The 21,484-nt window shown below is 51.3% G+C and overlaps 1 protein-coding gene across 1 annotated transcript; it reads right to left on the bottom strand.

Moving 5' to 3' along the window:
- Positions 1–12,693: 12,693 nt before the first annotated feature.
- On the bottom strand, positions 12,694–17,792 carry KISS1R (KISS1 receptor). Its single transcript, XM_029051120.2, has 5 exons — positions 17,531–17,792; positions 16,882–17,006; positions 16,260–16,395; positions 15,526–15,764; positions 12,694–13,215 (listed from the first exon to the last, which is right to left on the bottom strand). The coding sequence occupies exons 1-5, from the start codon at positions 17,790–17,792 to the stop codon at positions 12,796–12,798; spliced, it is 1,182 nt and encodes a 393-aa protein (XP_028906953.1). The 3' UTR covers positions 12,694–12,795.
- Between the last annotated feature and the right edge of the window lie 3,692 nt (positions 17,793–21,484).

Below are 21,484 nucleotides of genomic sequence, written 5' to 3'. Positions count from 1 at the left end.
GGAGTCGGGGCAGGAGGGTTAGATGCTAAGCAAGAGCAGAAAGGAATTCTAGCATGCTGGCCCCCAATTTCCAGCTTTGGAGAGTAGTGTGGTCAGCCTGTTCAACTTGCACTCTTTTGCTTTCCAAGTGGGCTGAGTACCCTGGGAGTGAGGGGGAGATGGTTTCACAGCCAGGGACAAATTTCTAAATATTTGTTTTTTCTCCTCCCAGTCACTAAGAAGAAGATCCCTTCTTTCATTCAATAGTATTTGTTGAGCGCTTACTATGTGCAGAGCACTGTACTAAGCGCTTGGAATGAACAAGTCGGCAACAGATAGAGACAGTCCCTGCCATTTGACGGGCTTACAGTCTAATCGGGGGAGACGGACAGACAAGAACAATGGCAATAAAGAGTCAAGGGGAAGAACATCTCGTAAAAATAAGGGAGGTTCTGCTGGACCCCAACACCCTTCCCTTCTTCCCCAGGGGTCTTGCCTCTCAAATAAGGTTTATTTGGGATCCTCCCCATCCCTATAGTGGGGAAAAACCCTTTCATCCTGCCTGGTTTCTAATTTTACCTGCACTTGTTTTGTAATTTCCCTAGGGGTAGGGGTGGCAGTGGGAGTTGTGGGGAGTTTGGCTTGTTGGCCCCCTGGCTTCTTTCCGCTACACCTTCAGGTCCTCACCACCCCCGCCCCCCCGCCACAGGTTCCAATAATTAGACCCAGGGAACTGTGCTCAATGAGGGGAAGTAGGAGAATTGGGGGAACCATACACAAGGTGCGGGGGCTGTGGTGGGATGGAAAGTCTCCTCCCCTCTCCTGTTCACCCCCACCTCCATTCTCCTCAGGTAGCTGTCTTTCCTGGTTGAGGAAATTCCCACTAGCTGTGTTATCCAGCAATGTGGTGTGGCATCTCCCTGCCTGCTCTTCATCCTCTGCCACCTGGTCAATCCCTGTTCCAGAAAAAGAGGAGTGTTTATTTTTTAAAATTGTCCATCTTCTCCTCCTCATCATATTTGAGGGGGAGGCAGCAATCAATGATATTTATTAAGCGCTTACTATGTGCAGAGCACTGTACTAAGTACCTGGCAGAGTACGGTGGAGTTAGTAGATATGATCCCTGTCTTCAAAGAGCTCGTGTTCTAACCTGGGGTCCAGCCCCTTGGATTGTTTTGTAGGCAAACAGGGCCTGCTAGGACTCCTTGTGACACCCCCAACTCCCAGTAGTGTGGAGAATAACTGCAAGAGGAGCTCTGAGGATGGTTTGTCTTCTGGTTTGCTCAGTCTTCCCATCCTGGCTGAGGGGGCAATCAATCAGTAGATGGTATTTGAGCTCTCATTCTATGCAGAGTCCTGAACTAAGTGCTTGGGAGAGTACAGTAGAATTAATGGGCACGATCTCTACCCTCAAAGAATTTCCAGTCTAGTCTGGGAGACAGAGCAGAAGTGCTAGGTCTGTGGAGAGGGCATTGGGAGCCTGGTCTAAATGCACAGGTACCAGTCCCATGGGGGTGATGGAGGCCATTGTGTTCCCCCTTCCCCCACCCCTGGGTCCTAGCTGGGGCTGAAGCAGGCCGTTTCCACCCTGGCGGCTCCTGGGCTGGACTCCCGGCCTCGCTCACCCGGGGGTTCCAAGACTCCAGAGCTTCCGAGCTGAGCTGGACAGAGACCCCCAAATTAGGTGTGTCTGATCTCTTTTAGTTCTAACTCTACCCTCCTGACAAAAAGCTTGTGTCTATGGGGCATCTAGAATTGAACCTTAATGTGGGTAGGATATGGTTGTGTGGGATCCTGAGATGGGGAATTAGGACTGGCCCGGAAGTGTAATTTTTTCAAAGATGCACCACCCCACCAGGCCACCCTGTATTTCTTGAGTTGCTATTCATACTCTACAGACAGGAGTGGCCATTTTTGTTTTTTTCCTTTGGGGTTTCTTTTTTTGTTTGCTTTTTGGGTTGTTTTTTTTTTAAGAGAATAGTGGTGGGTGGGAGAGTGGCAGGTGTTTTTTGGGCTGGCTGCAGGATGCTGTGCCAGTGGACTTCCCGATCTGACCAGTATCCTCCTCAGGCCCGGGGATGGTCTCCACCCTGGAGCAGGCAGGAGCCTGCTCTTGATCCAGCAAGTACCTCTTGTCGGCCAGGGTAACCTTTTTGTCCTGGAGTGTGGATGGGAACCTATTTCTCCAGTAATTCTGTGTTCTTTCTTTTTCCTGGGTTATTTCCTCAGAGGCGGGTGACTTTACCTCCAGATCCAGGAGCTTTGGCTGCAGGGCGTCCAATCCCAAACACTAGTTTCCTCCAGCCTCAGCTGCCCTCCTTGGCCAAACCTGCAGTTAAAACCGAGAGTCGGCAGCTAATTTTGGGCTTCTAAAAGTTTCCATCCATGGGTTGGTGCCTGGGCTGGGGTGGGTGGATAACAGGGAAGCAAATGAAGCTTTTAAAATGTCTACCTCATAGCTATTTAATGCCAAAAAAAAAAAAAATCCCTTCCAGGCCCCTCAAACTGATTCAGAGGATTAGTGCCCAAACTCTAGGGGGCGGGTCTCTTCTCCAGCTGGGGTTGGTCCATCCTGAGCTATCTTGCTCCCATTCCCCACCACCCCCTTATAGTAGCAGATTCAAGCCCCCTCCCATTCTTCCCTAACCCATGGCTGCTCCATTCCAAGCGTGATCATCTACGGTCAGACTAGTGCGTGGCTTATTCTTGTAGGTGAGCAAGTTTTTTGAAGTGGGGGGTGGGGGTGGAGGGGTTGGAAAGGGAGGGGAGCGGGTTGGGAGAAACAAAATTTATATTGAAATTTATACATATATATATATATATATATATATACACGTGTGTGTGTGTGTGTGTGTTTTGAGACCTCTGTGTAAGGATGTCTTGTGTGTGTGTGTGTTTTCCAGGTCTCTCTGCAGGAGCTGGATTTTTAACTCAGGGGAATATAATCTGCTGTTTAGCTCCAATGATTGTATTGGGAAAGTTGGGGTGGCAGAAGGCACGCTTGAGGCCCTGTTGTCTTTGGGGTAGCTTTCTTGACACTCTGAGAAGGTGACTTAAAAAGGGAGGTGGTTTTTGTTTAATTTGGCAGTGGGGTGGAGCAAAAGAAAGGGAGAGCCATACTGGGCTGGGGGCGCTGAGGAAGAGGGACCAACCAGCTTTCAACTCTGGGAAGTTCCTCCATACACCCTCTATTGAACTGTGTTGGTCAGCATAGCCGGCAGGAGTTGAGCTCCCCTCCCAGCCCCAGACAGCCTCTTTCATTTGGCAGCCTGTTGGTGCCTCCCAGTTAGCGGCACCTTCCCTCCCCCTCTATCACCCAAAGGAATAGCCCCATGGAGAGGAGACCCGGGGCACCAAACTCCCTAAAAGGGACACTACTGAGACTTGATGTGGCTTTGTGGGAGACTGCTCCCCATCAGGGGGTTTCCCTCCCAGTCCTGCCCCAGGGGCAACACTTGAGCTCAGCAAGGGTGAGGGGAGAGCCAGGACGTCCCTGCTGCAACTCTCCCTACCCCAAGGCCACTTAACTGCCCCCCACACATGTGAAACTCCCCACATCCTCCCCCCAGCCCCCCCACCCTCTCCAAAAGCCTGTGTGGCCATCTCCAGCAGCAATTTCTGCTTCTGGTTGGGGAGGGGAGGCTTTTCTGGAGGGCCAAGCCCAGCACCCCTTTAAACCAAGTTCCTCCCCTTTTCCTGCTTCTCGTCCCCAAGGCTGGCAAGGGCACAGCTCTTCTCCCTGGTGCAAAACTTTTTGCTGTGCTTTGGGATTTTTTTTTCTTGCTTGATGAGCCTATTTTTACCTGCTATTTTTGGGGATCTAACTTAAACTGGGTCTCTGAGGGGCTATCCCGCATCTAACCCTTTCTGGTAAGTGGGGGGGATCTGGAGGTGTGTGGGGGGGGGTTGGGATTAGTTTTGAGTAGATGTGTTTGTACAGTCAATTTTTTTCCCTTGTTTTGTTTCTTACATTTTCCTTTGGGTTTCTCATTTTTGGAGAGCATATTAGTCAGCTTTTTTTTTTTTTTAAGCATGTGAAATTTCAGTTTCTCTGGGGTTAGTTAGACAGCATGGAATCCCAGTCATATCTGTGGCTGGGGGACCAGGCCTGAACTCAGGTAAAAACTTAAGAAAAAAAATTATTTAAAAACAAGAAAAAATAACCAAAAAAAAGGCAAAAAACCACATTCTACCTCTGATACAGCTCTGCCAGCCTGCTGGCTGTGCCAGGGCTGGCTTTGACTATTTCAGTTTTGCAGAACATTCAGGTATTAAAAAAAAATATAAAATAAAACTTGTGATTAAAAACACTGAAAGTTTACATTTTATAATAACATTATACAGATTGTATTTAAACTTCAGAAATATTTAAGACAATTGTAACCCTGTAAAGTTGATGAAATATTAAAAATGAAACCAAAAAAAATAAGTTCTGACTTTTTAAGAGAAAAAAACCCCAAAACCCCCGAATTATTATTTTTATTTTTTTGCCTCTATCATTTTTGTTTTCACTCCCCCTCCAGGACCAGCTGGGAGTTAGGATGTTTCGGGCCCCTAAGTGGCTTGGGGCTGGGGAGTGGAGGGTTGGAACCTCTCTGGGGCCTGGGGGCTCTTTGATTCTGTTTCCTACCCTGCCCCACAGCAGGGTAGCTGGGACCTCTGGGGAGTGGTGGAGGGGAGGAGGAAAGCATCGGACTGAGTGCTGGGGAGTGGTACACCACCACTTATTTGCACATGGGCTGCGGCCCTCAAGGAGCCTCCAGACTCGAGGGGTCAAGAAAGGTGGACAGGAAGACAATAACAGAGTGACTTCAGGAAAAACAGCAGCGTTCAGCAGCTAGAGAGGCAGATGTGGACCAAAGCCAGAGTAAGATGCCCAACGACCAGCCAACCAGAAAGAGAAGGCAACAGATAGACCTGAGATGCGGTGAAGTCACACAGGACAGTCCCTGAGGCAGACACACACACCAGAGGCAGGGATGGATTGGAGCAAGAGAGGAAGGAGGAAAAGAGGAACACCTGTTTGCTCTGAAGTCAGCAGGACACCCAGCCTGGCATCAGTGGCTTTACCTTTCTGCAAAATGGGGGTAATGATGCCTGTTTCCTTCCAGGGCCAGCCATGAGGGAGTTGAGGTTCCCAACTTCTCATTCTCTCCCCACACACACACCCACATCTAACCCCCTGGGGCAGTTGGGCTGGTCATCCCCTTCTGTTGGGGCCCAGGCTGAAGTCAGACTTTGGGGGTTGGTGTGGGGACAGAGACTGGTTAGAGCAGGGTCCTTTGCTCCCAGAGGGCAGAAATTTCCAAAGTGTTCATTCAAGTGTATTTACTGAGCACTTACTGTGCAGAGCACTGTACCATGCCAGTGCTGCTTGGCTGAGTTGATGGAGCTCAGCTGAGCTGGCCGTTGGGCACCAGAGTGTTTGCGAAAAACAGCTTGTTCTCTGGTGACCTCCAGGTAGGCAGCACGAGGCCCTGACTATTGCCTGCCTCCTGCTGCCTCAGTGAGTTTGGAACAGAGATGTTTTTTCCACACATTTCTCTCATTCCAGCTGCCAACTCCCCTATATTTTGGGGGTTGTGAACAGCTTGCAGCATGGTATAGTGGATAGAGCATGGGCTTGGGAGTCAGAAGGTCATGGGTTCTAATCCTGGCTCCACCACTTCTCTCCTGTGTGACCTTGGGCAAGTCACTTCACTTCTCTGTACCTCAGTTACCTCATCTGTAAACTGGGGATTGAAACTCTGAGCCCCATGTGGGACAAGGACTGTCCAACCCGATTTGCATGTATTCACCCCAGTGTCTAGAACAGTGGCTGGTACATAGTAAATGCTTAAATACCATAATTATTATTATTTGAGGAGTGGGGGGAGTTAAGGTGGGTGTTCTGGGCTACCAGAATATTACATCTGGGAGTCCAGGGACAGGATGAATGGGGTCCCAACTTTACCTTCCCTTTGTTGCCTCAGGAACCTCTTTCAAAAGAGCCTGGATGATAGATGACAGCGAGTCTCCCACTTCCCCCTCACTAGGAGGGGAAGGGGGTCATAGGTTGGACAAAGGGTCTGGAGTTCTTGGTTGGAGAGTGAGGGAATGTGGGACAAGGCAAAAGTATATGTCTTTCAACATGACTTTTTTGCCCCATGCTCAGTGGAGGGACAGTGTGCTGACTGCAGCAAGCTGAATCTTTGTCCTCCCCACCCCTCAGCCTCCATGGGGCCTCTGTTTCAAGCTGTTGCCTCCTCTACCGTACTCTGGGTGGGGAATGCCTGAGCCCCTGTTATGAAGCCACATGCAGGTGTGTGGGAGGAGGAGCTGAAAGGCCTGGTCACCAGCCCTGGAGCCTTGTGGAAGCAAGGGGAGCCAGTACCAGTGACTGCAGTTTGTTTTTTTTTTCCTTGGGAGAAAATGGTGCACTAGACCTAATAGAAGGACCTCTAGACTGTAAGCTCATGGGCAGGGAACGTGTCTACCACCACTGTTATATTGTACTCTCTCAAGCACTTATTACAGTGCTCCACACTCAGTAAGTACTCAATAAATACGATTGATTGATCAACTGATCGGTTCCACCTCACTGAATTTAGCTCTTTTAACACACCCACTCACCCCCAACCAGCTCTAGCCCATGCTTTAATTATCCAGAGGTGGCAGATTCAGTTTGTAGATTATTCCCCACTCTTGATTTCTTCCCTTCTGTGTGCCTGATATCTTATCTGTAAAATGGGGATTAAGACTGTGAACCCTATGGGGGACAGAAACTGTGTCCAAACTGATTTGCTTGTCTCCTCCCCAGTGTTTAATACAGGGCTTGGCATATAGGATGCTTAACAAATACCTATTATTGTTATTCCCTTTGCCCCCACAAAGGGGGAGAAGACTTCAATCCAGCCATCAGCCTGCAGCCATTTCCCATCCTTAGCAATGAATTCTCAAGGATCCGGGTGAGTGAGGTGGAACAAGGATACTTGGAATCAGCAAATAATCCTCAATTGTTCCTGTGCTTCCAGGATGGTTAGCCCTCTGCTCAGAGGATGGATGGAGAATATGGGTGATACCCAAATATGTTCCTTTTACTCCTGGGGGACAGCACTTGGAAGAGCCCTTTGGAAGAAGAGGAGGAGATTGAAGCAGTCAGTAGCATTAATGAGCACCTCCTGGTACAGAGCCACTATACTAAACCCTCAGAAGCCTATGATAGTTACACACAATCTCTGCTTTCAAGGAATTTACAGCCTAGCATTCAGTCAAAATGAGCTGTTGAAGGGATGAGGTTTTTGGGTGGGATATTATCTGCTCTTATTGCATTTTTATTGTGTGCAGAGCACTGTATTAAGTGCTTGGAAGAGTGCAAGAGTTGGTAGACACATTCCCTGCCCACAAGGAGCTTTCAGCCTAGAGGATCCTTGAGGAAATTGCTGTTCTCCTCTGAGAATAGCTATGGCTTTGATTAAAGTTTTCTGCCCCTATGTTGGGGTGACTGATTTCCCTGTAGGGGTTGGGGCAGGAGAGGAAAGGGAGGGAGGCAATGAACTGTGCCCTGAGCCGCTAGCATCTATGCTAGCCCAATTTGTCTGCCCCTGGAGGCTAGGGTAGGGCTCCCTTGCTTGCGAAAAGGCTTGTTAATCTGGTGCCAATCAGGATTGGATACTGGTACCCCTTACAGACACCCCTCCCTTTTTTGCCCTTCTTCTGCCCCCTCCAGGCCTCTGACCCAAACTGAGTAGTTTCCTAACCTCTCTCCGCCCTCAGGAATCTCCTCCCAGCTCTCCCATTCTCCACATTTTGCTGAGCAGGATAGTGACCCCCGACTCCACTTCAGCCTACCTCATTGATTGGCCTCCGTAAGTGATACTCCAGGTGCCCCTCCCCCATAACCACCTGTCTCTCCACTATAACCAGTGGTTCCTTCCCTGCTCCAGGTAAAGCCAGGTGGAAAGACCATGGAGGTGAGTTAGGGTTCTAGTCCTGGATCTCGTGTGTGGCTTCAGAGTAGTCCCTCACCTTTTCTGTTCCTTGAGATCTGCCTCCCAATCATGATGTGGGAGTTGTTAGGGTTTTTTTGATAATGGTTAAGGATTTACTATGTGTCAGGTACTGTGCTAAGCACTGGGTAGATGCAAGCTAATTAGATTGGTCACAGTCCATATCCCACATGGGGCTCACAGTCTTAAGGCCTATTTTACAGATGAGGTAACTGAGGCAGAGAGAAGTTAAGTGACTTGCCCAAGGTCACACAGCAGACAAGTGGCAGAGCTGGGATTAGAACCTAGGATTTAAATGAGCGTGTGAATGGGGAAGCCCTCTCTCCCTCCCCCTTCTTCCTTCCTCCCCCTCCCTCAGCTCCCTGATGTGGGAGACAAGCTAAGCCTGGGGTATGGGGAAGAGCAAGAAAGAGTTGCAAACTCCCTTAGGGCATCTGGGTGGCTCTCTGACCCCCTTACTGCTGGTGTCACCTGGTGAAGTATCCATATGGGTCCAATCAATGGTGGCACAAGGGTGGAGGGAGACTGGAGTGTTGTGGACGTGGTGGTCCTGAAGGTCTGTGTTTGGGGGGGGAGGGTGTCCTCCCTATTTGAGCATTGAGAGGAACCTCACCCCACATTCAGATTTGCCCAAAATTGGGGCCCCCTCCCCGCCTAAGTCACCCAGAGCGTCACCCCTGACCCAACTGGTTTGTCTTCATTCCAAGGATGAAACTATAGGGCAGCCTGGAGTGACTTTTGACCTACACAGTTCTGAAGGTTGATGCCCTGGGTAGGTGGATGGGGTAGCTGGGTGAGTGAGGTTCCTCCCTTTCCCCCACCAGGGGAAGATGAAACCATGACAACTGAACAGCCCATCAATGGGCTAAAGAGATAAAAACCAGGGTCTCTGTATCCTCCTCACCCCCTGCCTCCTTTTCCTCCTTCCTCCACCCACCCCTTCACAGTAGGCTTAGGATAATCATCTTCAACCTGAGACTACATTGGCTCCCCCATGTCCTCAGACCCGAGTTCAAACCTGCCCATCTCCTCTACCCCTCTCTTAGCTGCTGCCAGATTGCTCCTGTCTCTCGTGCTTCACCTTACTCACCCCTGCATTAACCACCTTCTTCCCAGCCCCCAGACCATGTCTCCTTCCCTTTTCTTTAAATCTCTAGGATTCACTTCTGAGAAATGCTCACCCAAAACTCTTTAAATCCCTCACCCTTTTCATCTGGTCAATCTGGCCAAGGTATGAGACTGGTAAGTAGCCCAGCCTGAGGGCAGCTTGGAAGACAGAGAGATGGGGAGGAAAGGGTGCAGCTTTCTGCTTTCTGCATGCCCTCCTCCCCTTAACACACACCTTTACTGAACACACCTTGGGTGGGAGTGCTGGAAAAGAGCAGAGAGTGGGCTATGGCCTGTCCGAGCGGGTGTTGAAACCTTTTGCCACCTCCCAGGTTCACCACCCCTCTGGAGACAACCTTCTGCCAGGGTCCCTGCCTCCCACCCGCTCTCAGGGAGGGAACTGAGACTTTTCCAAACATCACACCCTTTTTATCTTATCTCGGTAAAGTATTATGCTATTACAAACACACACACAGATACGGAGCAAACTCCGTTGGCCCGTGTGTGGCTCGTGGATGCCACCTTGTGTTGAAACAACCAAACGCCCCGGAATGCCAGATGCTGTGGTGGGCCAGGCCCGAACTTCGTGGTCTGAGCGGGTGGGCTCTGTGGTCCAGGACCCAGTTTACCATGCCCCTACCCCCACCCGTCCCATCCAGGCAGTTTGAGAGCCTTCCCCGTGGGGCTAATGACACCATCCTGTTATGCTACACAGACCGTGCCACATGCGATATCATTAGAAGTCTGCCCAGCAGGGCCCCTTTTCACTCGTTGCTGGCATGGACCACACCTCTGCAGAGCCTGGTCTTCTGCAGCCCCAGAACATCCAGTCTGGCTACTTGCTCCAGTTCTGAGCAACAGCTGGTCCCCTGCCGGATCCCAGAAGGATGGGATAGGTGCACGTCCTGGGATAGGGTGGAGAGTAGGGCTGGGCACTCCTCAGGGGTGATGGCTCAGGACCCCACAACCCTAGGTGAGCCAGCTCTCCCAGAACTGCCAACCAGTTGCCAAGCTCCATGACTGCAGGCAAAGTTCCCTCCCTTCCTTTGGGGGAGGGACACACCAGCCACCTTGCTCCCAGTAAGCACCCCGCAGGCAGCAAGGGAACTTGCTCCAATCCTCACTCCTAGGAAAGCCGTGGGTCTCTCGGAAACGCTGCTCGGCTTCAGGGACAGGAGAAGAGCAGAGAGTGGGCTGTGGCCTGTCCGAGCGGGTGTTGAGAGTGGCCCAAGCCGCCCACTCTTCCCCCCGGTGCCACCAGGTTCTCCAGGCTTCTCTTCCCCTCAGCCCAGGCACCAGCTGTACACTCCCTCCCAGGACTATCTGGAGGTGTTCACCCGTGCAAAGTGGGCCCACGCACCCTTTGACTCCTGGCCTCACTGAGATGGCTTGGCTGGCTCTACGCTACCACTGTCCACCTGCAGCCCAGCCCCATAGTCCGGCTGCCAGTGACCTCTTGGGCCGAGGGAGCGGGGACAGGAGTGGGTCTGGAAGGAGGGAAATAGGAGAACCTGCAACTCCCTGGCCTCTGGGTTAACAAAAAAGTGCTTTCATAAACAATTTTGGGGGTTTTATTTCTGGGGAGAGCAGGTGGGATGCTGGGGTGAGGGAGGGGAAGGGAGGATGACTGGAGTTTAAAACTTTCCCAAGAAGGGGTGAGGGTGTGTTCAGCAGGAACTCTGCATTTCAGCTCCTGTGCTGCCCCCTGCCCCCATGACAAGGCATATGTGCTTATGCCATTTTGGAAAGGTTTGATTCAACCACCATTTTGGGACTATCCAGAGCAACCACCATCTTGGGAAGATCAGGAGGCACTTAGCCATCTGCTTGCATGCCCCCTGAAGCAACTGCTTACCTGACTTACAGTCTAAACCGAGGGCACCCCTAACCCCTGGAATAGAGACTTCCCAACCTCCAGAATGGAGTAAGGGGACTGGGACTACGCAAGTTATTGCTATAACAGTCTGAACCTCCTTGTCCAGATCTCTGGCCTGGACTGGATCCTTGCTCTGATCTCTCTCACCTCAGGGAGGAAAATAATATCCCGCATTAGCCCCACATAGCCATTTCTGGCTTTCAGTAGGAAAAAAGAGTTCAAATAGCAGTTCCCACCATTCAGAGTTCCCACCATTGGGTACCCTATTCTGGGATCCCCTTTGCCGGGGAAGCAGCTAATTCCTTGACTTTCCCCAACTGCCCCCACCTGGATTGAGAAAAAGAGAGAGAGAAGGTGTGTGTGTGTGTATTCAGCCCTCTGGAAAGAAGGGTGGTGGACAGAACCAGCTTTCACCTCCTGAAGCCTGAGTGCCCATACCCCTCCTTTGGTCCTGAGTTTAGATCTCGCTCAAATCCTGAAGTAAGGCTGGATCCCGAGCACTGATATCCTGCCTCCCACCCACTACAGATCACTAACTGCCTCCCACAGAAGAGGTAGAGGAGTTATCCTCTTAAATCCTGGGTGGAAATATAATGGATGAAAGTGTCAGTGGAAAAATCTGAGTTTTGCGGGGGGGGGGGGGGGAACAGGGGGAAAGGGGCGGAGCACTCAGGCTTAGAGCCATTGGAATCATGTCTCCCAGCCCTGTTGTATTGTACTCCACTTGTCTGCTGTGTGACCTTGGGCAAGTCACTTAACTTCTCTGTGCCTCAGTTACCTCATCTTTAAAATGGGGATTGAGACTGTGAGCCCCACGTGAGGCATAGCCTGTGTCCAACCTGATTAGCTTGTACCAACCCCAGCGTTTAGTACAGTGTCTGGCACATAGTAAGTGCTCAAGAAATACCATTATTATTACTCTTCTGAGCATTTGGTACAGTGCTCTGCCCAGTCCGTGCTCGATAAATACCACTGAAATGATTGTCTTCTCTGACCCTCACTTATCCAAAGCCTCTCAACAACTCCAGGCTCTGCTGGATAATTGAACTTTTTCAATTGTAAAAAAGATATTTTTTCCAAAATCTCCATCTGCCTTCCTTGGGGTTGGGGGTAGGGGTAGGACTCCGATAGACTGGAGAACTAGAAACGGAAACAGAGGAACCAGCAGGGGGTGCTAAGCTGTTGGGTTTACCGAGGCTCTGGTGGAAATCCACTGATCAACTTTTTTAGGGAAACAGCTGCTCTTTTCCATGGGAAGGCTAAGGGTGGGATGGAGGGAGCTAGAATCCCTCTGAGGTCTCTGGGGGAATCGGTGCAACAGGGTGCAAGAAACCCTGGAATCCTGGCCCCCAGGAGTAACAAGCAGTCTTTTTCTACTCTCACTCAGTCCAGCCTGACCCAGGTCCAGGGACCCTCTCAAGGGCCCTAATGGAACTCTGCCTAGGGAAGCCACCACTTCTGGGGGGATTCCCCCCAACCTCTTCAAAAGAAGGGATCTCCCCCGAATCCAGAGATACCACCACAGGAGCCCAGAGGAACTCGGGCTGCAGCCAGCCTGCACCCTCCCCATGGAGGGACCAAGGTGAAATGAGTCAATCATATTTATTGAGTACTTACTGTGTGCAGAGCACTTGGGAGCGCTTGGGAGAGTACACAATATAAGACACATTCCCTGCCCACAGTGAGGCCAGAGAGGCCCTGGACGGCAGAGAGACACCTCACTCCCCTTCCAGGGGGCCAGCTGATAGGCCAACCCCACCCCCTTAAACCGTTACCCACATCCAGCTTCACTCCACCTTCAAAACCACTGCCAGACTCTTCATCTGTCTCCTCCCAAGCTGGATTTTACTCAGCGCTTTGTGGGGGCTGGGCAGCCACGAGAGGGGCGGTTCTCCGCAAAGAGCCCCTCGGGAGCCCCGACGACACAAAATGCATCTCGGTGTTGAGGCGGGCATTGGGGGGGCCAGTGCTGCCCACACGCTGCTTGAAGATGAAGGGGAAGACCTTTTTGAAGGCCTTGCGGAAATTGGCTCCCATGAAGGCATAGACGATGGGGTTGATGGAGGAATTGGTGTAGGACATGCAGTGGGCCCAGATCTTCACCTTATAGGTGTAGTAGTTCCGCTGGAAGCTGGGGCTAAAGGCCTGGAACAGGATGTAGAGCTGGATGGGGCCCCAGCACAGTGTAAACAGGGCCACGACAACAGCCACCATGCGGGAGATCTTGGCTCGCATGGCCTCCGAGCGCTCCGCCAGCAGCTGCACCTGCCCCATTGGGGAGGGTGAGGGAAAGAGGGTCAGACGGGCCACGGTTTGGGCCGAGGGCCCGCTGCAGGGCAGAAGTTTGGGGCTGGATGGCGGGGTGGGGTGCCAGAGGGAGGAAAGACATCCTCCTTGTCCTTGAGGGGACGACATTCTGATGGGGGAGATGGGACACACAAACACACAGTGCTGGGCTGTTGGGGGAGGGACAGAGGAAAGCGAAGACACACTCAAGGGATTGTCAGATGTGGGAGATGGGACTCACATTCATATACATGTGTACGTACATGTACACACACGCACACACACATATACCAAACCCCAGGTGGGAAAGGGACTGTGCTCAACTTAATTATATCTACCTCAATGTTTAGTACAGTGTTTGGCACATAAGAGAGGGCTTGAATACCACAATTAATGCAATTATTATTATTATTACACACACATACATCCTGTACTGCATGCCAGAAGAGGGACAGAGGGAAAAGAAGACAGTCCCTGCAGTCACAATGCCGATAGTCTGATGGGAAGCAGGACACATACACACACACACAAACTCCCTCTTTCTGTGTATTGAGTGAGGAAAAGAGACAGTCCCTGCCCTCAAGGAACTGATCGCCTCTTAATGAGTCAGTGGAACAGGGAAAACACTCAGGCACAAACACTCTACATTATCGTATACACACATGATGTGTGTGTGTGTGTGTGTGTGTGACTCTTCAGGGTGCATGAGTTAAGAGTATACACCTGCTGCCACACACATGCCCCTTCTCTCCCAAAAGCAGGCAGGACCATATCTCTGGCCATAACTTTTGCCAGGATGCTGGCTGTGTCTCCCTTTATTCCACAGCCTGTTCTACCACTGTGATCCACTGCAGAACTGTAGGATTTGAGGTGGGCCATAATGTTGGGAATAATTCCAATTATGTGGCCTCCCCGTGGCCTCTAATAAACAAGGGCCTCATATCCTGGGCAAGAGATACTATTAAACCCTACCTATGAATTGCTGATTAGACTTTAATGGTCTACTGGGCTAATCAAACATGCTGCCAAGATTAACTCTAAATAGACTAATAATCCTAATACGGATGTCAAGGATGCTGACATCAATTCAGCTAATAACACTAATAGCAACTCCCCTAAAGGGAAAATTTATATGAATGATGTTGTTACAAATATGGAGCCTCCCAGCTGGCCCGAGGGTGCGGCATGTTTGGTATTCACCCCTGCTAACAGACCACTGGGGATGCAGCCCCCGTGCTGCTGTGAGGGGGCTGGGAGGAGAGGGCCCCACTGCCCTCCACTCCCCATCTTTGCCACCTCCGAACCCTCTGCTCCCTTCTATAAATACGATTGATTGATCCTTCTGCTGGAAGAGGAAAGAGGTGGGTGAGAGTCCGCATTCTCAGAAATGCTCCTCCAGCTCCCTTTCACTCCTCACCCTCACCCCCAACTACTGCTTGCTCTGCTGAGGGGAGAGAGAGGAGAGAAAATGGCATATAGAGAGAAACACCAATCACACAAACCCCCAAAGAAGTTGGAGAGTCCGCTGAGTCCCCCAGCAGCTCCTTTGAGAGAAAAAGAAGCAGGTGTAGAAGAGTGGGCAAGACCTACAGTTGTAGGTGGCAAAGGGGGTCTGGGAATTAGGAGGCCCAAATTTTAGTACTGGCTTGCCCACTGGTTTCCTGGATGATCATGGACAAGTCACTTAACCTCTGTGGGCCCTAGGCTTCTACTGATAATAATAATAGTAATGAGGAAGGTACTTGGGTGCCTATCCTGGGGAGATACAAGATAATCTTGTAAACCACATGTGGGACATGGACTGCATCCAACCTGATTATCTTGTATCTACCCTGGTGCTTAGTACAGTGCCTAGCACATAGTAAGCACTTAAATATCATTTAAAAAAGAGACAGACTGTGGCACAGTTGCTGTCCCACAAGGGGTTCACAGTCTAAGAGTGGTGGGGAGAGCTGGTATCCTCTCTCCATTTTATAGATGATGAAACTGGTGTTCAGAGATGTTATGTAACTTGGCCAAGGTCACACAGCAGACCAGGGGTAGACATGAGATTAAAACACCAGGTCTCTTGAGTCCCAGTCCTGTGCTCACCATACCACTGGGAATCTAATCCTTGCCTCTCTTTCCCTCTCAAGGATGTTGTGAGGATTAAAAGAAATCATTGACAGGCAAGCATTTTAGAAAAACATTAAACAAATGATCCCAAGAACAATGGGGCAGAGGGAGCCAGGAGGAAGGAAAGATGTGAAGGGGGCAAGGGAGGAGAGGCAGAGAGGTGGGCACTGGTACCTGGTAGTTGTTATCACCCGGGTCCACAGTGGGCCTACCCATCTGGTAGAGCATTGCTGCATAGCAGATACAGATGGTGAGCAGGGGCAGCAGGTAGACGATGAGGAAGTTGTAGAGGATGAAAGCTTTCTCGTATAATGGCGACGGAAAGGACTCGATGCAGTAGGTCTGTGGCCCAAACCAGTAGCCCTCAGTGAGTTGGTTGTAGACGGGCACCGGTGAGGACACAATGAAGGAACCTGCCCAGTGATTGGGGGAGATGGAAGGTGCATTAACCCTTTAATCGCCATAGCTAAATGCTCATCCCCATGGTCCACCAAGTCCAGGACTGGGTTTAATCCACGCTCTACCCAGCCCACTGCTCTGTCTCCGGCAGCATCACCACAGTGCTTGGAGGAATGGGATGATGGGTGCTCAGGCCTAACACCCTAACTATTCCTCTTCAACCCTAACCTTTCTCACCCTCTCTATATTTCTGCCTCTCTGTCCCTCATCAGATCACAATGTCATTTCTATGTCACACACATGGTCTTTTCAGCCATAAGACTCTGTTTTCAACAGAGGAACTTTCCCTTGTCCATGAATCTATACTAACCCCTCTTAAACCTACCAATAAATTCAAACTTCTCAGCTTCCTGTGGTGCTGACTGGCATTTGCATTTCATTCAGATATTACCCAGTTCATAGCAATATACCCCACCTCTCCCTCCTCCTCCTGCAAACCCCCGACTCACCGATCCAGATGCCCAGGCTAACGGCAACAGCCACCCGTGGGGTGCGCTGGCGCAGGGAACGCAAAGGGAACACGGTCACATACCAGCGGTCCACGCTCATGGCAGTCAAGGTGGCGCAGGTGGCCTGCACAGACACCTAGATGAGGCAAAGCCTGGCTCGGTGGTGCCCTCCACAGCACGCCCTTCCTTTCAGCCCCTGGGACTGACACAGACTATGCCTTTCCCCCATAGGTACCAACTTTATGAGGTGAGGGATGGGGGGAGGTGGAAAGGGGGTGAGGTTTTTAGAGAGGGAGGAATCGGGATGGAGGCCAGAGAGAGAGGTAGGCAGATTGCAAAGTCTTACAGGTCAGAGAGCCACGATCTGGGGTCTTTCCGGCCCCACTCAGAAGCTAGGAGGTCTGGTGGGAGCCTCGGGGGGTGGGGGGGCAAAGGGGGGGGGAATATGAGACCAAGTGCCCAGCCCAGATATCTGCAGAGGCATCAACAGCAGTGTCATAACCCCCACTTTGCCCTCCAGCTGGAAACTCATAGGCAACAACTTGCTCCCATTGCCCCCTTACACAGCTGATGCCTACTCCCATCTCCAATCCTCCCCTCGGGTTCCCATATGGCCCCTCACCTGCTGGATGTAATTGACAAACTTGCACATGAATTCCCCGAAGATCCAGCTGGGCAGGGGGTAGAGCATGGCGGTGAAGGGGACGCAGCACACCAAGAAGATGATGTCAGTAGTGGCCAGATTTGCTGCAGGTGGGCCAAGAAGCTTGTTTTAAGGCCCACCTTCTTGTTGCCCTTCCTGCCTATGGACCCCTCGCCCAGGCCTCCTTTAAGGCCTGAATCTTCGAAGTGGATGTGGCCTTGGAAGGAAATCTTGTCCAACCCTCTGCCTCCAGGCAGCGAGGGGTGGTGGGGACCAGCCTATGTTAAGGTACTCGGCCCTCTCCTATTTCCCCCAGCTTTTGACCCATTCCAAACAGGCAACTGAACTTTTAACAGAAAAATTGTCCCCCTCTTTCCCCTCTCTCTGTCCAGTCAGCACAAGTCCCTCCCCACTTGTCTCCCCCCCACCTCTTTCGACTGAGTGGACTGAAAAGAGGGGTGTCGGGACAGGGAAAGGGTTTGAGTCACACCCCCCTCGGAAACCCTGATCCCCCCCCCCCCCCCCGCTCCCCCACCCTTACTGTACAGAGGGGAAAACTGAAGCTTGGGTGATGGGGTCCCTGTCTGGGGGAGGTGGGCGGCATGGCCACAGCCAAGATCTGTCTCACCGATGTAGAAGTTGGTGACCGTCCTCATCTGCTTCTGCTTGGAGATCACGTAGATGACCAGAGAGTTGCCGGCCAGCCCTACCACCATGAGCACGGCGAAGAAGAGCGGCACCAGCCACGCGTCCACCAGCCATGGGGGGCTCTGAGGTCCCGCCGAGCCGTTAAAGCAACCGGAGCAGGAGGACTCGTTCAGCAGCGGTAAGGAGGAGTTGAGGTCCGATGGAGACGGCCCCCCCGGGACTAGCTCCCCCGCCGGGTGCATGGTGTCCCGCCACACCCCCGGGGGACTCGGCCAGAGGGAGGAAGCGTATGTGTGTGTGGGGGGGGGGGGGTTGTGGGGGGGAAGCTGGGATTTAGGGATCTTTTGTTTCTCTCGCGGGGAGGGGAGGAGAAGAGAGAAGGAGAGAGGAAGGAGTCTGTGACCGGGGGGGACGGGAGCGAGAATGGGGGGCGGAGGGGGCGAGGCTGAATGGGGTCCGGAAGAGAAATAGATCTTCGGGGGCAAATTCGTTTTCTCTGGGGCCTGCTGCAGCGAGGCAGTTTTCCCCGCGAGGGTCTGTCGTGGGCGAGTCCCAGTGTCCTTCTGGGGGTCCAACGAGGGATGGAGAGAGATGGCACCTCCACTCCTCTTCGGACCCCTTCCGCGGACTTTCCTCTGTTCAGCAGTCTTCTGCCCCCCAAAATGCTCCCGCCTCAAGATTTTTGCAGAGCCTCGTGGGGAGGGACCAGGCTGAGAACCCAGGAGTCCGGGACTGGAGTTGATCTGGGTGGGCGTGTGGATGAGGAATCGGAATCTTTCTGTGTTGATCCCGCGGCTCCTCCGCTTCTCTTCTCCCTCCACCTGCCAGTACAGAGCAGTTTAATACTCTGCCCTCCTCCACGTCGACGCCCCCTTCTCCTGTCCTTCCCTTTCCCTCTTCCCTCCCTTGTCCCCTTTTCCCTCTTTCCTCCCTTGTCCCCCTTTCCCTCTTCCTTCCCTTCCGTCTCTTCTCCTCCCCCCTTCTTTTCCTCCTCCTTCCCCCTCCTCCTTCTCCATTCTCCCTCCCTCTCTTCTTCTTCCCTTTCTCCCCACCAATCCTGATATATCGGAAATGGGGAGGGGCTAAAATGGAAGAGTGCAGGGGGCAAAAATTAGGATCCGAGTGGTCAGCAGTCGGGATTAAAGATGGTTGGGGTAGAGAGAAGGTGAAAAATTGTGGGTCGGGGTTGCCTTGACAGTTGAGAGACACTGAAGGCTAGGTGCCAACTTTTCCTCTAGGTGTAGTAAGGAGAAAGGGGGAGGGTTTTGGGGGGGGGGGGAGCCAGCGGGAGGGGGCCGGGGAGGGAGGGGCAGTTAGGTTGCACAGAGCTGATGCAACAAAGAGACCCGATCTGGGGTCTTTCCAGTCCTATCCTTCAGCTCTCAGACGCGGGGGAACGTGGCCGGGAGTCTGGCCCAGGCAGTCGTGGGGGAAAGATTTCACCCCCAGCTGCGAACGGGGGGTCAGGGTAGAGGCACACGTTGGCTTCCAGCACCCCCGTGAAGCTGGCACCTGTGCATTTAGGCACAACTGGAGGGAATCCCTGAAAGCCAGGCAAGCACCAAAAGGGCTCTGGGCAGATTGAAGGGGACTTGGGGGCGTGGCTGGAGACCTATTAATTTTATAATCCCAGAACTCCAGACAAATGAGTGACTAAGTCACCCAGGTTGGAAAGGGATCTAATTATTTTCTTAAAGATTTCTGGAGGGTGGAGATTCCACACCCTCCCTTGGGCACAGGCTTTGGTGCCTGAGAATTCCTGGCAGTCAGGAAAGAGAGAAGCACTGTGGCCTATGGAAAGAGTCCAGGCCTGAACTTCAGAGGTCCTGGGTTCTAATCCCACTCTGCTACTTGCCAGCTGTGTGACCTTGGGCAAGTCACTTCACTTTGCTGTGCCTCAGTTTCCTCATCTGTAAAATGGGCAGTCAATACCTGTTCTCCCTCCTACTTAGGCTGCAAGCCCCATGTGGGACAGGGTCTGTGTCCACCCTGTTGACCTTGTATCTACTCCAGTACTTAGTACAGTGCTTGGCAAATACCATAGAAAGAAAAAGAAGACCATTGGCCTGGGAGTCAGAAGAACCTGGGTTCTAATCCTGACTCTGCCACATGTTTGCTGTTTGACCTTGGGCAAGTCACTTCACTTCTCTGGGCTTCAGTCTCCTCACCTGAAAAATGGGGATTAAGAATGTGAGCCCCATGTGGGTCATGGACTGCCTCACAGTCATGTCTGCCTCAACGCTAAGTACAGTGCCTGATGCATAGTAAGCACTTAACAAATACTACAATTATTATTAATCCATCTAATCCAACTTTCTCCTGTGGCAGTTCAGGCCCATTTCCTCTTGTTCAATCTTCAGGGGATATGGTGAGCAATTGGTTAGCCCCTTCCCCATAAAATATTCATGAAAGCAGCATTTCAGTACTCCACGCCTTTACCTCTCCAGCTTAAAAAGTTCCCTCAGCTTTTCTTCCTTGGTCCTATTTTCCATCAGCAGCAGCATTTGTTGAGTGCCTACTGGGAACAGACCACTACTGAGCTCCTACTGTGTGCAGGACACTATACTGGGAGCCTACTGTAGGCAGACCAGTGTACTGAACACTGGGAACACACAAGATACACAGATCCTGCCCTCGAGGAGCTTGTAATCTATTGGGGGAGACGAACTGACACAAAATGTCAAATATACAATAGGAAAAAGAGAGCATCACTACAAATGGTAAAAACAAGGCAATTAAATAAGAAAGAGCTGTACACGAGTGCTAAGGTGACTGATGGGGTGATGTGACTAAGAAGGCGGGTTAATTGGCAAAGGCGTCCTGGAGATGGTGGCATTTTAGGAAGTCTTTAATAAAGAAGGTTTGTGATTCAGTGGATTTGAAGGGGGAGTTCCATGTAGAGGGCCTGGTGTGAGAAGTGGACTGGGGATAGAAAAGGTGAGAGTGAGAGTGAGGAGTTGGCTTAGGTGGAGTCAAGAGTATAAAGAGGGGTGCAGTGGGAGAGAAAAGTGGGTAGGTAAGAGACAGCTGGTGGAAACTTTGAAGCCACCAGTTCCTGTATAATGCGGAGAGCACTAAGGAGGCTCCAGGGGCTTGTGAGGAGGGGAAGAAGGTGATCCTAACAGTTTCCCTCTCCAGAACTCCCCTCTCCAGTTTCTCCACATCTTTTATAAAGTGTGGGGATTGATTTGTTTCAGGATTCAAATTAGGATCTGAGCAGCACAGATTATAGCAACAGGATGACTTCTGCCGTCAAGCTCCTGGGATGGAATGACAGGAACCTTTGGCCCGGGAACTGTAAACTGGAATTTTGAGTGCTCACTGTGTGCAGGGCACAGTACTAAATGCTTGGGAAAGCACAATACAACAGAGTAGGCAGATGAGATCCCTGCCCACAAGGAGCTTCCAGTCTACAGGGGGAGACAGACATTAAAGTAGACTAGGGAGAGGGGAGTTCAGTAAATAAATAGCATTGCTGGTACTTCTGGGGAAGGTTGTTTTTTTTCTCTGCCTCTAACTTCCTAGCTAACATGGTATTAAATTAACTCACACAGACCCTACCTACTTTACTTTTTCTTTCCTACTCCTTCCCAATCTACAGCTGGCACATCCATATTCAACCCCTTTTGATCTCCAAAGTTGGTACGGCAGAAGTGAGTGCCTCACTCAACTGTGGTGTGCACATATAGTTGGAGGGCTTCAGGTCGAATTTGGGAATGGATGATGCATGGAACACTCATTGACTTGCACAATTAGATGGGAAGACTGAACAGTGATGTAACTCTTAGTGATGCAGGCCAGACATACAGGGATAAATAAAGCTGCGATTCTGTTTTGACTGGAATAGACAATGTCAGAAAAGTGATTCTGTATTTAAAAAGAATCATAAAGACACCATGAAGCCTCCATAAATTAGAAGTCCATCAACCCACTT

This window comes from Ornithorhynchus anatinus, chromosome X1 (assembly GCF_004115215.2).
Source record: "Ornithorhynchus anatinus isolate Pmale09 chromosome X1, mOrnAna1.pri.v4, whole genome shotgun sequence".
In the NCBI taxonomy this organism is placed as follows: domain Eukaryota; kingdom Metazoa; phylum Chordata; class Mammalia; order Monotremata; family Ornithorhynchidae; genus Ornithorhynchus; species Ornithorhynchus anatinus.
The sequence above is the reverse complement of the archived record's forward strand: the minus strand, read 5'-3'. Positions and strand labels throughout refer to the sequence as shown.